The 13672-nt window shown below is 38.3% G+C and overlaps 1 protein-coding gene across 3 annotated transcripts; it reads right to left on the bottom strand.

Annotated features, from left to right (window-relative positions):
- Positions 1-2830: 2830 nt before the first annotated feature.
- Positions 2831-13031, bottom strand: LOC144638022 (uncharacterized). Of its 3 annotated transcripts, XM_078497123.1 has the most exons (4): positions 12958-13031; positions 12804-12881; positions 12292-12449; positions 2831-4962 (listed from the first exon to the last, which is right to left on the bottom strand). In XM_078497123.1, the coding sequence occupies exon 4, from the start codon at positions 4864-4866 to the stop codon at positions 3763-3765; it is 1104 nt and encodes a 367-aa protein (XP_078353249.1). In that variant the 5' UTR covers positions 4867-4962; positions 12292-12449; positions 12804-12881; positions 12958-13031; the 3' UTR covers positions 2831-3762. The 3 variants fall into 3 exon arrangements, with proteins under 3 accessions (XP_078353249.1, XP_078353250.1, XP_078353252.1); XM_078497124.1 differs by lacking the exon at positions 12292-12449 and having other exon boundaries at positions 12958-13026; XM_078497126.1 differs by lacking the exons at positions 12292-12449; positions 12804-12881; positions 12958-13031 and adding an exon at positions 5922-6434.
- Positions 13032-13672: the final 641 nt, after the last annotated feature.

The raw sequence follows: 13672 nt of genomic DNA on the forward strand, positions 1-13672 counted from the left end.
GAAGCGAGCAAATACTCTGCAAAACGTCCAATATTCAAAAGCTGGCGGCCAGATGGAATGGACATTCTTGTTTTAAGGCTTCACACTTAAGTAACGTTGATTTGCAATTTTAGCCATTTCAATATCCTTTTGAGGGTTAAAAAGAGGTAAATTTCGCTGTTGTAGCGTCGTTTTATTTCGTCTCGATTCATTCAAGAATGTGACAGTCACTCATTAAACTTTTAAACCAATGAAATGATTTAAGCGTGCGCCATTGATTGTGCATGCAACTGGCTTCCTTTTTAGTACTCAAAAAAGTCATATAATAAATCCTTTATTGACCAAGCTTGTTCGGTCAAGAAGGCAGGATATTGGCCTCGTTATGGACCTCGACTTCGTCTCGGTCCATAAACACGCAAAAAAAGAACTTGGCCAATATCCTGCCATCTTGACCTCACGCTTGGTCAATAACCCATATTTATTGAAATCGAGATTTAAATTGACTAAGTACTACTAAGAGACTACCGCAAAGACCGAGTTTTCTTAGTATTTTACAGAAACTTTCAATAAACAGTTAAAATTCAGCTTTGGTACATTTTCACGTTTTGTTAATTTATATTGTTTTCAAAAAACACGCAATACTTGCTAAAAATGGTGAAAATTCAATAAGCGCCCAGCCTCGAATAAGAGCCTACTCTCAAGGTCTAAGAATTTAATAAGCGCTTAGGGCGCTTAATCGAATAAATACGGTTTATGACTTGAGAAAAACGCCCTGGGCTTGCTTTTCAGAATGACATAATTTTGTTGGTTGTGATGTCATATGATGTCACAAGATTGGCTTTTTTGAATCCGCCATTGTGGATTTAATTTTTTTTTAAAAAAAGGTAAGAAAATAATGAAAATTAAAACAAAGTAAAGCAAAAATGCTAATGGAATAAAAAATGTCCGAATTTTGCAATTTCTCTTAAAGAAATTGCTCAGCTACAAGCTCAGATAAAAACTTGCTGTCTTTCAGCTAACTATTGATTAACATTTTTCCTTAAAATATAAATACAAACTTTAGTATCGCGACAGAAGCAGATAAACACTGATCACAGAGAAGAAAACCAGATTCTAGCTCCAAATTCAGTAATGTATGTCTTTTGTTGACTGAAAGAGTTAATAATAAAGGTTTTCGTAATTTAAATCTAACCCTGAGACAATTTGTGTAAGTTATTTCCCGGCATTCAAAGACAAATTCGACTTCAGAGTTTTTCGTTTATTAGAAAGAGTTAGTTTTTCTTTTGGAATGAAATGTATTTATAAATCACTTTTCTCATTACTTAAAGTTTTGTGGACAGAGTAAGGAGCAAAACAAGTAAATTAACAAAGTAATAGTTTTTGTTTTGCTGTAACTGTAATGATTTAAATTGGCCAAGTTGTTTAGGAAATAGATGCCTCGCGAAGCAAAGAATCTGCGAAAATCTACAGTGATAAACAGTCTTCGTGTTTCAAGAAAAGCTTTAATACCCGACGCTAGCGTTGCTTTCGGCTGAAGTAATACAGCCGACCCACAAGAGAGCATCAGCCTCCAGAAGATTCCGTTTCTGGGGAACGATCATCCGGAATGTGTAAGGAGAAAGAAGAAGTGAGTTGACTTTGTGCTTCGAAGGCTACCAGATTGGAAACTCACCAAAAATCTAAGATATGCTCCCTTCGTTTTCGAAGAGATGATTTTTCTCGTATGTTTACAAATCTTCCCGAACAAGAGAGGCCAACTTCACCTAGATTCATTGTTTGCAGACGAACTTAGGCCCTGTGCATTCCCATAATTCGGCCCAACGATCCTGGTTTCGGGGTAATCGACCAATGCCACCCCTGTGGGAACGAGGCAGGAGAAAGGTGGGAAAATTGCTTATCTGTCCGTTTGCCGGGAAATTTAGATAAAGTTTTAACTTTTTATGAATCGTAAAATACTCGCTCTTAGTTATACGTTTTACTTTTCTGTAGGTTACCAATGGGACTATGCTCAAAAGCTGGAAATGGCATCTGATGAGCGCGAAATCGGGGAATATTCCGCGAAAGATGTGAGCACATGTAAACACGTGGAAGTTGAACGCGCATCGGAAAGCGTCACTGAATGTGCTCCCTATCCCCCTATCCACCTGTAGAGTTATAGACATGCGACAAGAAGCGAACGGTGATTGCGCGCAACACCGTGCACGTGACCACTAAGTAAGATGTTTTTATACAAACGGTCGCCTGACAATTCTTGGATTAAATATACATTTTTTAAAAACTACTTCTTTGTTCGTTACCGGAATAACTGAGTTAAAATTACAAAAAGGTGATATTCGAATACAATGAGGTTATTTCTAAAAAGGAGCAATCTGCCCACTGTTTAGTAAATAACCCCTTCAGGGGGCTGGTATATTGGAGGATAATGCCCGAGGCTGAAAGATTGTCCGAAAAATGAACAGTTGGCCGAGAAGTGAAGCTTCGAGGGCAACTGTGAAATTTTGAGGACAATTTGACCTATCATAAACACGTAAATACAAAAAGAAACTTTTAACGGTACTTTTCATTAATGAAAAATTACCACCGTTAAACTGCATTGGTGTGACGGCAAAGACGACCGAAAGCACTACCTAACTATAGTTAGGTATGACGTCACGTAACTTGAGACTAACTAAAGTTAGTAGATGTGACCGCAGCCATTATGTTAGCAAAGGCTATTTCAAATAAGATTAATTATTTCCTTTGGGGTTCTGCGTGTATTGACTGGCGGACGAAGAGCTGTTACTTACCCTTGCCCCATTATATTGAGATGTTTAAGTCTTTCTTCTGTTCCTCGTAATAACAGACTTGTCAGTGAGCGTTTAAAAACTCAGACTGACTTTTAATCTTGTCATGCGCGTAGTTTAGACCTGGGTGATTTACAAGAAATGGTTTCTTCGTTACCTACAGTTAGTTCTGATTAGCTTTTGAATAATTTCAAATTTTAATAAGTTCATGACAGCCCTTGTTGTATATCTGTGTCTAGTTGTTCCTTCATTTTTTTCTATTTTTCCACGGCAACCGGCGTTGAAGAAAATAAAATGAAGGAAGGATGTTAGACGCCGTAGAATTCAAGCTTTATTTTTGCTAACGTTGGTGATATGTATAATTTCCTAGCATGTTGTTTTTCTTTTTCTCCTTCCCTTTACGCTTTCTTTTGCATATTTATGTTCATCTCACACGTGCGAAAAGAATTTGTCACATTCTGATTGGTTTTTCGTTTGTAAACTTAAGACTAGCCCATGAACCCTGCTTGGATGTAACTATAGTTAGTTTGTATTGTTTTGGATCAGCGAGGCGTAAATTTTCTAATTATAGTTCAACTAGGGTCAACAGAGAAGCGGTCACATTACCGAAATAGCTAACTATAGTTATCGCTGTCTTAGGTATAGTTAGTAGCCTAGATGTGACCGCAGTACACATTGGCAAAAAAAAAAAAACAGACAAAACGAGCCCCAGAATATAACATAATGATCAAGAATTATTTAACACGAGAATATATAATTTTCAAGTCAAAAGGCGGTTAATCACGTCAGCGGTTATGGCAATTGCAAAAAACGAAAATATCTGAGACTTATGTTCTCTTGTAGTTAAGTTCTGCCCCTGAAGGTAGAAAAAAGAAAGTAAACATATTTTTGTCCACCAATATCATTATGCCTGTTTACTTTTCTCCCTATCTAACAAACGACACTTACTTAAAGTAAAAAAGATCATTAACCGGCTTTGTACAGTAGCTAAAAATATCAGTTACGTGAGCATTGCTTCTCTCATATGTTCATCGTAATGTTGCACGATATCTGCCTTACTGCTAAATTCCTCCTGACAAATCCAACAGGTGAGGCTTTCAACTTGGCTTGAATTTTCTTTAGTCAACAAAGACAACAAACGGGAACTTTTGCCACAGTGAGTTGCTTGTCGAAGACGTCTTTCTTGTTTATGGCTCTTACCATACAGCTTTCGTTTTAAAGACTTTTCGCACACGCGTTTCTTTTCATGAGCCTTGCAGTCCGACGATTGGGTAAATGATTTACCACAATGCTTGCATGTATACGGCTTCACTCCTGTATGTATTCGTTCATGTATTTTGCAATTTGATAAGTCGCTGAAGCACTTTTTGCAATGCTTGCATGCATATGGCTTCACCCCCGTGTGCGTTCGTTCGTGTATTTTGCAATGTGCTGATTGGCCAAAGCACTTATTACAATGCTTGCATGTATATGGCTTCACTCCTGTGTGTGTTCGTTCATGCCTTCTGCAATTTGACGATTGGCTAAAGCACTTATTACAATGCTTACAGGCATAAGGTCTCACACCTGTATGTATTCGTTCATGTTCCTTACAATCTGCTAAGTCGCTAAAGCTCTTGTTGCAATGTTTGCATGCATATGGCTTTACTCCAATATGTGCTTGTTCATGTCTCCTACAACTTGATGAAGTGCTGAAGAAGTTCTTACAGTGCTTGCATTTAAATGGTCTAACGCCGGTATGGGTTCGTTCATGTTTCTTGCAATCGCCTAAGTTGGTAAAGCACTTGTCACAATGCTTGCATTTGTATGGCTTTACTCCTGTATGTGTTCGCTCATGTACCTTGCAATTTGATGATTGGCTAAAGCACTTGTCACAATACTTGCACATATACGGCTTCACTCCTGTATGTGTTCGCTCATGTATCTTGCAGTCTGATGGTTGGCCAAAGCACTTGTTACAATGCTTACAACTATATGGCTTCATTCCAGTGTGTTTTTGTTCATGTCGTTTGCAAGCCGATAAGTAGCTAAAGAACCGGCCACAATGCTTGCACTCATGTGCAATCTGTCTTGCCACCTCATGTCGAAGAACATTTCCTTTCATATTAACTGGCACGTTTCACTCCACATCTTTGCAATGCATCTTGTTGTTATTTAGTGAACTTTGCTGTCAAGAGTGATGCTTGACTACTGTGTATTCCTAAGAAAAGAGCAATGGAGATTTAGCATCAGGTTTGTTTTTAGTTTTGCGTAAAAACCTCCTTTTAAGCTCCCCCGGTTATGGGCCCATCTACCGCTAGAAATCCGAGTGTAAGTCCCCCCACCCCATTTAAGTCCCTATAGTTTCCCTTTTCTCTCCTACAGAACAAAAAAGGGAAGATTGTGAAAAAAATAAACTTGTTGCTTTTCGGATGCATTCGTATTGTTATAGTTTCGATTTTATGCTAAATATTAAAATAAATAGCGTCGATCAACACTGCTGTAGTTCATTTCAAATTTTAATTTTTCCCCTTATCCCCCCCCCCCCCCCAGGATACTGCTCTTCCCAGTAGACCGTTTGACCCAAGATTTTTGTTATCGTCTTCAGTCTTCAGGAATTGAACATGCATTACGTATTGCTCGTGCAAATTAACTATTGACCGATCGATAGCTTTGCAACAAAAAGCTGAATAATATAGTTAGCTCTGGGCGAAATTTCAAGTTCCTGCGGTTCTTCTGAGGTAAGAAATACAAGTTTACGAGAACTGGGCCCCATACTGTACTGTAAATAGTAAGTGACAAAAAAAATTGCAAAACCACCAGATTGTAAATTCTGGCTAATCCTAAACCTAATTTGCATTTTACCTTTAAAGGTGTTAACGTTCGCGTTGCGTCATAAATTTTGCATACAATGCAACAGTAAAACGTTGAATTTTTTTCTGATAAGTTGTTTTTCCTAAGCAATATACATAATTTTCATTTTCTTTTTTTCTTGCTGGAGACCTTTTTTTGTAAGCCATAATCAATGAAGATAGTAATGGCAAAAAAGAATTCAGCAAACAAGACAACTACTAAGGAAATGTTCTTTTGGGGTCAATCAATCAGTTTTTGCACTTGTACGTACAGTTGATAAACTATAAAGATAAAGCTATTAAAACCAAAATCGAAATAGTTGATTACCCTATCAGATGAGTGCATAAAGGTTTTGAAATCATCGAAGTTCTTCAGCCAGAAACTAAAATGTCCATATGGAAACTTTGAATACGAAGGAGCAGCCTAGATTCATTCACTGTTTGTAGCATTTGACAAAGGAGAAACAAGTCACATGTTCAAGCAACTTTTATGGTGGGTACCCTAAGAACTGATTGCAACCCTGTTAATACAGCAAACAAAAATTAATGTCGGTTGGTACTTCCTTTTAGCAACATTTTTTTGTTATAAACTTGGGCCATGTGCACAGTACTGGTAGCAATGTGAAAGACAATGAAATATGGAGCATATAACCAAGTCCGCACCATGTTTAACAAAGTTCTGATCCCAACAGTATTTAAACCAATAATTGACACATCTGTTACACAACATCTAAAGTAATGCGAGATAACAACAATATGTATTATGCGAACAATTCTCACCAATGTTCAATCTCAGCAAAGGTTAGTTTTAAACCCCTACAACCTAGAGACACACTGCTACCTATATTTGTTTTTTAACAAATTATCTTTTTTATAAATAGATAAAAATGAATTTAATTACCAAAAAAATAACGAACAAACGAACAAAGAAAAAGCAAATACCGGGGGTAAATATACATGTATAAATAAAGCAAAATTCAACTTTTCACTTTGAAGCAACTTTAATGCCCCAACAGCAACCAAGCAGCATGCTTTAAAATGCCTTTCCTTGATGGAAAAGTCATCAGGGCTCTTTTTACTAATTGATAATATTTAATTATTTTTTATTTATCTACAAGCTTTTTTAAAAGTACAGAAAATCCCTGGTGACTTGAACTCGGACAACTTGAACTCCCCGCTAACTCTAATAGTCTCATTTCCTTTGGATTTGACCCCACTGTTCAGTCATTTTTACTCGGTTAACTCAAACTTGGTTAACTCAAATTGCCTACAAACTCAAACTAAATTTTGTTTCTATTGATCAAAAATTACCCATTTTACTCTAATTCTGTTCCTGCAACTAGCCATGGATGCCCAATGAAATATCCCATTAGCTATTCTTGTTCTGTAATCAAATTTGAACACTAAAATTAACACAACAATAATTTGATTTTAACGAGTGCAATGAACATGTCATTTCCAGATCTTATCATAAGAATGCATAACCATGTTACAGTTTCTGATGAGAAAAATTAATTTGCACTGTACTGTATACTGAAGGGCTGAAAAATCAGTAAAATATAATTTGTTTGAACCCCAGCTAACTCAAGTTGTTTTTTGTTTCCCTTCAGCGTTCAAGTTACCAGGTTTCCGCTGTATAAGTTAGTCAGGACAATTTATTTATTTATTCAATTGCTTTTTTATTTATTTATTCATACATTTTTATTTATGAGTCGCATAGATTAGATATGATTTTAGCCTCAGTGGAGTTGTGTAAATTGTTGTATCATGTTTGCACACTCTGGCATGTTTATTAGTTTTGCTGGTTTCAAACACAAGAATTTTTTTCCTTTTCTTTCCTCCTAAGGGTAGCAATTATATCACACTATATCACACTAAACAACAGCGATTTTATGGACTTAAAAAAAGCTGTTTGTTGAGGGCTCTTCACAACTACCCTGAAAAAGTCAAAATTGCCATCTGTAAAATTACAAGATGTGTATTGTACATTGTAGGTAGCTGCCCTTGTGTGGCAGGGAAGGGAGAAGCTGCCTTTGTGAGAGGACTTGGAAGTATGACATATTGGTGCCGGGCAACAGAGTGAGTACTGTAGCAATCATCAATGGTTACAAAGAACACAGTGAATAAGGCAGAATGGCAATAAAGCTTTCATTAAGTTCTTTGTCTAGTTCACATTTTTAAGCCTTGACTATGCACAAACAGATTGTGCACAATCATAGACATTCCAAAATACATATTTGCATCTTGTTTGCTCCATAATTGTTTGTAGGGTATAATAACCATTTTTCTCTATTAACCATGCTAAAGGGAAAGGGAAAAGCAGTGATAATGGCTAGTGGTCTGGCAGAAGTGAGTTTTTACAAATGATCACCGGCCTTGATATTTCACATTACCAAGATAGTTCTCAGTAACTTGACACATCAGTTGAGAAATTTGGCTGAAATTGCAAAAATATCTTGGCAGCATTAAACATCAGGTGCAAATAATTTGCTTTGTCCGTTTGCATTGTACACATGTGCATGCTTGAATATAAAACAACTTTCTGGGAAAAACAAAGTAAATATGCTATGTCTTCAAAGAAAACAAGTGCCAATTTTTTAGGAAGCAGCATTAATTTTGGCTCACTATTCACAACAGAGCTTGAGCAGATACTGGTTCTAACTAAAGCTCTGCCCAACACTTGAATCCTAATAGCTAGTAGCACTGCCTCCTGTAATATTATGAGATTACTTTGAGTTTCTGAATTCCTCTTTTCTAACTACTAAAGTTTCATGCATACATGTACATTACGCTATTAAGAAGATGATCCAGAACAAAATTAGTATTTTAAGTATTTGTAATGATTTTTTAACGTGCGAAATAAGAAATGTAGGCATGTTTCAGGGGCTGTTCATTTTTTATGAGGTAGAGGAGGCTGATGGGATATGACAGACAGTTTCTGTACTATATAAGGACCACCCAGGTCCTCTTTCATTTTTTTACCCTGCCCAGGTCATAATCCTATTCTTTTAAGACCACACTGACCCCCACCTCCCCTTCCCAAATTAAAATATATATATGGGCAAAATTGCAGTTTAAAGTGATAATAATAGAAATAACATATCAAGTAGCACTCGCATAATTGCAGTGAATGCAGACTTTCTATCGATGTGACTGTTTGTTAGCGTGATTGGCAGTGGTTGACTTTATTTGCAACTAAAGAGTAGGTGTTTTCGAGTCTATAATGGTTAGCAAATAACAAACCACAGGGGCCAGGAAGATACCCCCCACCCAGGGGGGTACTCCGGCCTGTAAATGACAGGGATGATCGAATGGAGGCAAACCTCAGGCCCAAAAAAATCCCTTAGTCTTCCGACATTACCCAAAAAAATCCCTGGACCAAAAATAACCCCCCAAAAAATCCCTTGTCAAATTACCCCTAAATTGCCAGGAGGGGCAATAATACAACACAAAGAAAATCATAAAAAATTGAACGCTGTTGTGTGTTTATTCATCATACCATAAATATGCCAAGGCCCCGTCAAGGCACTTTAGTTCGTTTTTAATACCCCAAAAAATCCCCTATTTTAATCAAGTTACCAAAAAAATACTTGCCAAATTCTCCAACCCAAAAAAATCCCCGAATCAAAAATTTCAAACCCAAAAAAATCCTTCGATCATCCCCGTCACTTACAAGCCGGAGTACCCCCCCTGAGACTCCCCAAAGTATCACTGTAAATCTAGACTTTCAGAGCACAGAAATGCTACTTTAGGGCATTCAGGTAGAATTTTGTACTGTAGTTTGTAGATATAGAGATTACTCCATGGAAAATGCGTGCATACGATTTTTATTCACGAGTTGAGTAGTATCAGAAAATGAACAATTGAGCGTAGCGAACGAGTCCATTTTCTGATACAACTCAACAAGTGAATCGTACAAAGCGTTTTCCGTGGTGTAATTTGTTTATTTTATAGATACTGAGGTTTTGAAAAGCAAAATCACTTGACGTTTTATCAGTTACGTGTGTGTTTAGGAAACCCATTCATCTGTCATAAACTAAAATAACTAAAACATCTGTTTGTCTTTCAAAATCAAAACTTCAATGAACTAACACACGAAATGAGACGTCAGTTTTTACAGTGGTTTATTGGTTGAGGTCACACCCCGTGGGGAAGAGACAAGACAGGGCGACACACCAGATGGCCGCCAAGGCCAGAGAGACACATGCCAGACATCCACCCCGCGGCGCGAGTGAGCAGGACAGAACGCGTGGCCACGAATGCCCCACGCGCACCAGAAGAGAGAGAGCCGAACAGCGAGCGACGACGCACGACACCCGCACCACGCCCCCGCGGCGAGCGAGAAGACAGCCCGGAGGGGACGCAGACAACAGCGAGGACAACTGAAAAAAGGCAGCGGCCTGTGTGATCCGAAAAGAATAAAGCGTAAATGAAATGGGCCCTTTGTTGGGTTTTTTTTAAAATTTGCAATCTTTCTTAAATAAAAAAATTTTACCGCCAAATTTTTTTTTTTTTTTTTTTTTTTTTCCCCCCCCCTTCCCATTTTTTAAACCCCTTTTTTTTAAAAAAAAACAACCCTCTTACAACTTTGACAGAAACAAGTTTTTATAGAAAGCCTGATTGAGGCCTTGTTTAAGACTTGCAAGCTCGAATTCAATGTTTTAAACCAGATTAAAACAACAGTAAACATATACCAGGTACCTGCCAACTTTTTCTGGGTCAAAGGCGTGAGATTTTTATCCTGAGAGTGTTAGGATTTCCGAAGAGATATGACAATGTCCGAAGCCTCCCGAAGACGTCCGAGGTATTCCGAAGAGGTTCCGAACATATCCGCTCCTAGTGCGTGGCCTTGTTCAAAATGCTTTTCTCATTAAAACTCTGAGGTTTTGGAGAAAGTATAATTGTCATTTACTCATTTTACATGGAGTTTTTGTTTCTCACATTGGTTTGAGTTTACATTTTTTGGGAACTTGTCTCTGTTTTGGTTTTAAAAACTTACATTTTTCGACCAGGCGTGAGAAATTGGTTCGTAAGCGTGAGTTGGCGTGAGAAGTTGGCGTGAAGAAGTTGGCGTGAAGTTTTCAAGTCGCAGGCGTGAGACTCACGCCCAAGGCGTAAGAGTTGGCAGGTATATACAAGTGGTAGACGTCCTTTGCACAGAAACGGAGTGACGTTTGATGTCTATATCAGTTCTTAAATACAAGGCAAGCTTTGTAGTGCAGTGCAGATACTGAATCCAGATAGGCAACTTGGCAAGTACTAAATTAAAAAAAAGATATCCTGGTTTGCTGAGACATTTCAGTAATACTGTACGTTCAATTTGGCGTTGCGGTGATAAGTGACAAGTATTCATTATATTCCTGGGCCAGAACATTGAAATGTTCCCTTGAAATAATTCAGTCTAGACATGTAAACGACAGAACTGCCTTAAAGTTCAAAGGGAAACCAAACTATATTATTGCGTTAAACAAAGGAGAGCGCAAGCCTAATTTTGATTTTGTGTCCTGTGTCTTTTGAGTTGGTATGCCTGTGTACTGTTATGTGGAATGAATCGAGCTGCATTGCACGCGCAGATGTATGGACACCAGATTGGCCGCCCCAGCTTAATATTTGCAGGAGGCAAATCTCGGCCGGGAAACTGGTAGCCACAGATGGCCTCGATTTCATGCAAAACAAGATGGCATCCCAAACTGAGCTCAAAAACATTATTTTGCTTGAGAAAAAGGGCTAAAAACGTGTGGCCAAAATTGTAATTTTGCCAAAAATGTCATGGAGAACATTAGAGGGTTATCATCCAAGGTAGCAGAGTTGTCTTCAGCCACTGAACGTCGTTAAAAGAGTGGAAATCGAGTAAGTTGATGCGGAGTTTGGTACGGAGTTCGTTCGTAGCTAAACCAGCGTGTTTTCCTGCAATTATATGTGCACAAAACTACAATTGAATTGTTAGAATTACATGCACCAAGAGTGGGTATAATGCGGATCAAAATTGCTTCATCATCATCATCACCTTTATTTACACACGATAAGGTTTAAAGCATAATGCTTGTGGGGTCGTGTATTATACTAAATACTAATAAACTAATACATTTCTAAATCATTTCTTCATTGTTGTTCCTAGAAACACGACGTTTTGACGGGGAAATCGTTGTACATTGAATGTTACGTGCGTGTGTAGTGGATTATTGTGTGAATTACAGCTGTATGTCTGTATTTTTTAAGTACTTTGTGGAATTTTAAATCGAAGTGAAACTATTTCCACAAGTTTGTGGAAGTTTAAATCTCGTCAAGGCATACTACTAGTAGGCCGACCATATCGTTTTCGGCCAATGCCTGCCTACCTTGGGACTATTTTACCTATATGTCGAATGCACTCCACTAATCTCTGATTACTACTAGTTTACGTGTATTTATCTTATCATTTCGCCATTTCGTGTTTTAAACACGCCCTACCCCATGCTACTGGGGAAAGATTCATGGCTGAAAGGATAAGAGGGTTTAACATGCAGCTCTTACACTCAGGTCTTTCCAAACTTCAAAGGTGTCTGAGACTCAACCTGCAGTGGCAGATCTAGGGGAAGGGCCCGGGAGGCCCACCCAAAGGGCCGAGAAAATTTGTTTTCATGTGTGCCCCCCTTATTCTAGGGTCTGGATGATTCCCCCCCCCCCCCCTTATCTGAAGGTCTGGATCCGCCACTGACCTGAACACTTCTGTACTGATGTCGTAACTTTTTAAAAATAAGGTCTCTGCTTGGTTGTTGCTTGTGCATGGAAATTCAAAACTGAGCCCATCAGTGACACTAGATGGACCTCTGTAAAGTTACATAATCAGCATGGACGACTTTTTAGGATCCAATATCTGGAAAAGACCAAAGTGATGGGAAAGATTGGACTGAGTTCAGAGAGATATATGAGGGGTTTCCGAGAAAAGACCCTTAAATTTCCAGGGAAAGGATTAGTTGGGGTTAAATTTCTCACAACGTGTCTTACGGGCAATAACTTACTTAGAGGGAGAGGGGTGCATATAAAAAATGACCCAGCGTATTAGGTTATAAACAGGCTACAAAAATATATATACGGTAGAAATTTGACATTATTTCCATAAAAAAACCCTTAGATTTCACGGCGAATCGTTTGGTACTTAAGAAACAGCACAAATGACAGCAAAATACGAAAAAATTATTATAAAGGACAATTCAGACTGTTACCCTACCGTTTGTTCGATCACCATAGGAATCAAAAATTGCCTCCTGCAAGACGTATGAATCCCTCTTGATAGCCTAGAAATCACCTAAATAGAAAAAATGGATATAGTGACAAATGTAGTAGAAAGTTTACAAAGAAAAATCCTTTTTTAGTTCTCTTACTCGAAGACCTTAGTAAGACCTGGGGCGTCGAGCCGCCATTTTGAACCTGAAATGAAACCGCTGGTCAAATTCACTGCTTATTCTTTACGATAGCTCGTCCCCAGACTTTTCCAATCTCGAGCCCAGAGTCCATCTAGTCGGTCAGCGGTAGGGGATGGACTCTGGGAAACTGGAATCGATCAGATCAATTTCAGGTCGATTTCAGGAAGAACCTTGGTCTTCCGTTTTTTATTGCGCATGCTCGTAGTTCCAAGCGGAAGTAAATTTCCCAGAACGGAAGTAAATCGAGAAAGTTGAACTACAGTATTACTGGCGTTTATTGATTCAACAAAAGTAACAATAACGTCCTGCAGTTAACAAAAGAGAGAGTTAACAAAAATGCGTCTGGTGTTTTGATTTCCTTTAGTCTCTTTCTTGAGCATTCTGCTATGTTTGTTTTAAATCAAAGGTGTTGTTAGCCTTCCACGATTCCGTCCGTGAAGACTGCGTGCGTGTGTCCGTTGTTGTTTTGCCGAGGACAGCTAAGAAATTTACATAATACACAGCGCACAGACAAGCTATTGTTCTGTTCATAAAAAAAGTTTGTTTGGCGACTTTCGCATACTTTTGTTTGGCGACTTTTGTATATTGGAAAGGCTTCTCGCTGACAGCGCATCTTTTCAGGATAGGTTGCATGTTTTCGAGCAAACAATTTTTTCCTCGTTGAATGGCGGTG

Source organism: Oculina patagonica, chromosome 14, assembly GCF_052425735.1.
Source record: "Oculina patagonica isolate OP01 chromosome 14, crgOcupat, whole genome shotgun sequence".
Lineage (NCBI taxonomy): Eukaryota > Metazoa > Cnidaria > Anthozoa > Scleractinia > Oculinidae > Oculina > Oculina patagonica.

Excerpts from the sequence above, each read along its gene's own strand:
- LOC144638022 (XM_078497123.1), bottom strand. The coding sequence starts at position 4,866 with ATGAAAGGAAATGTTCTTCGACATGAGGTGGCAAGACAGATTGCACAT.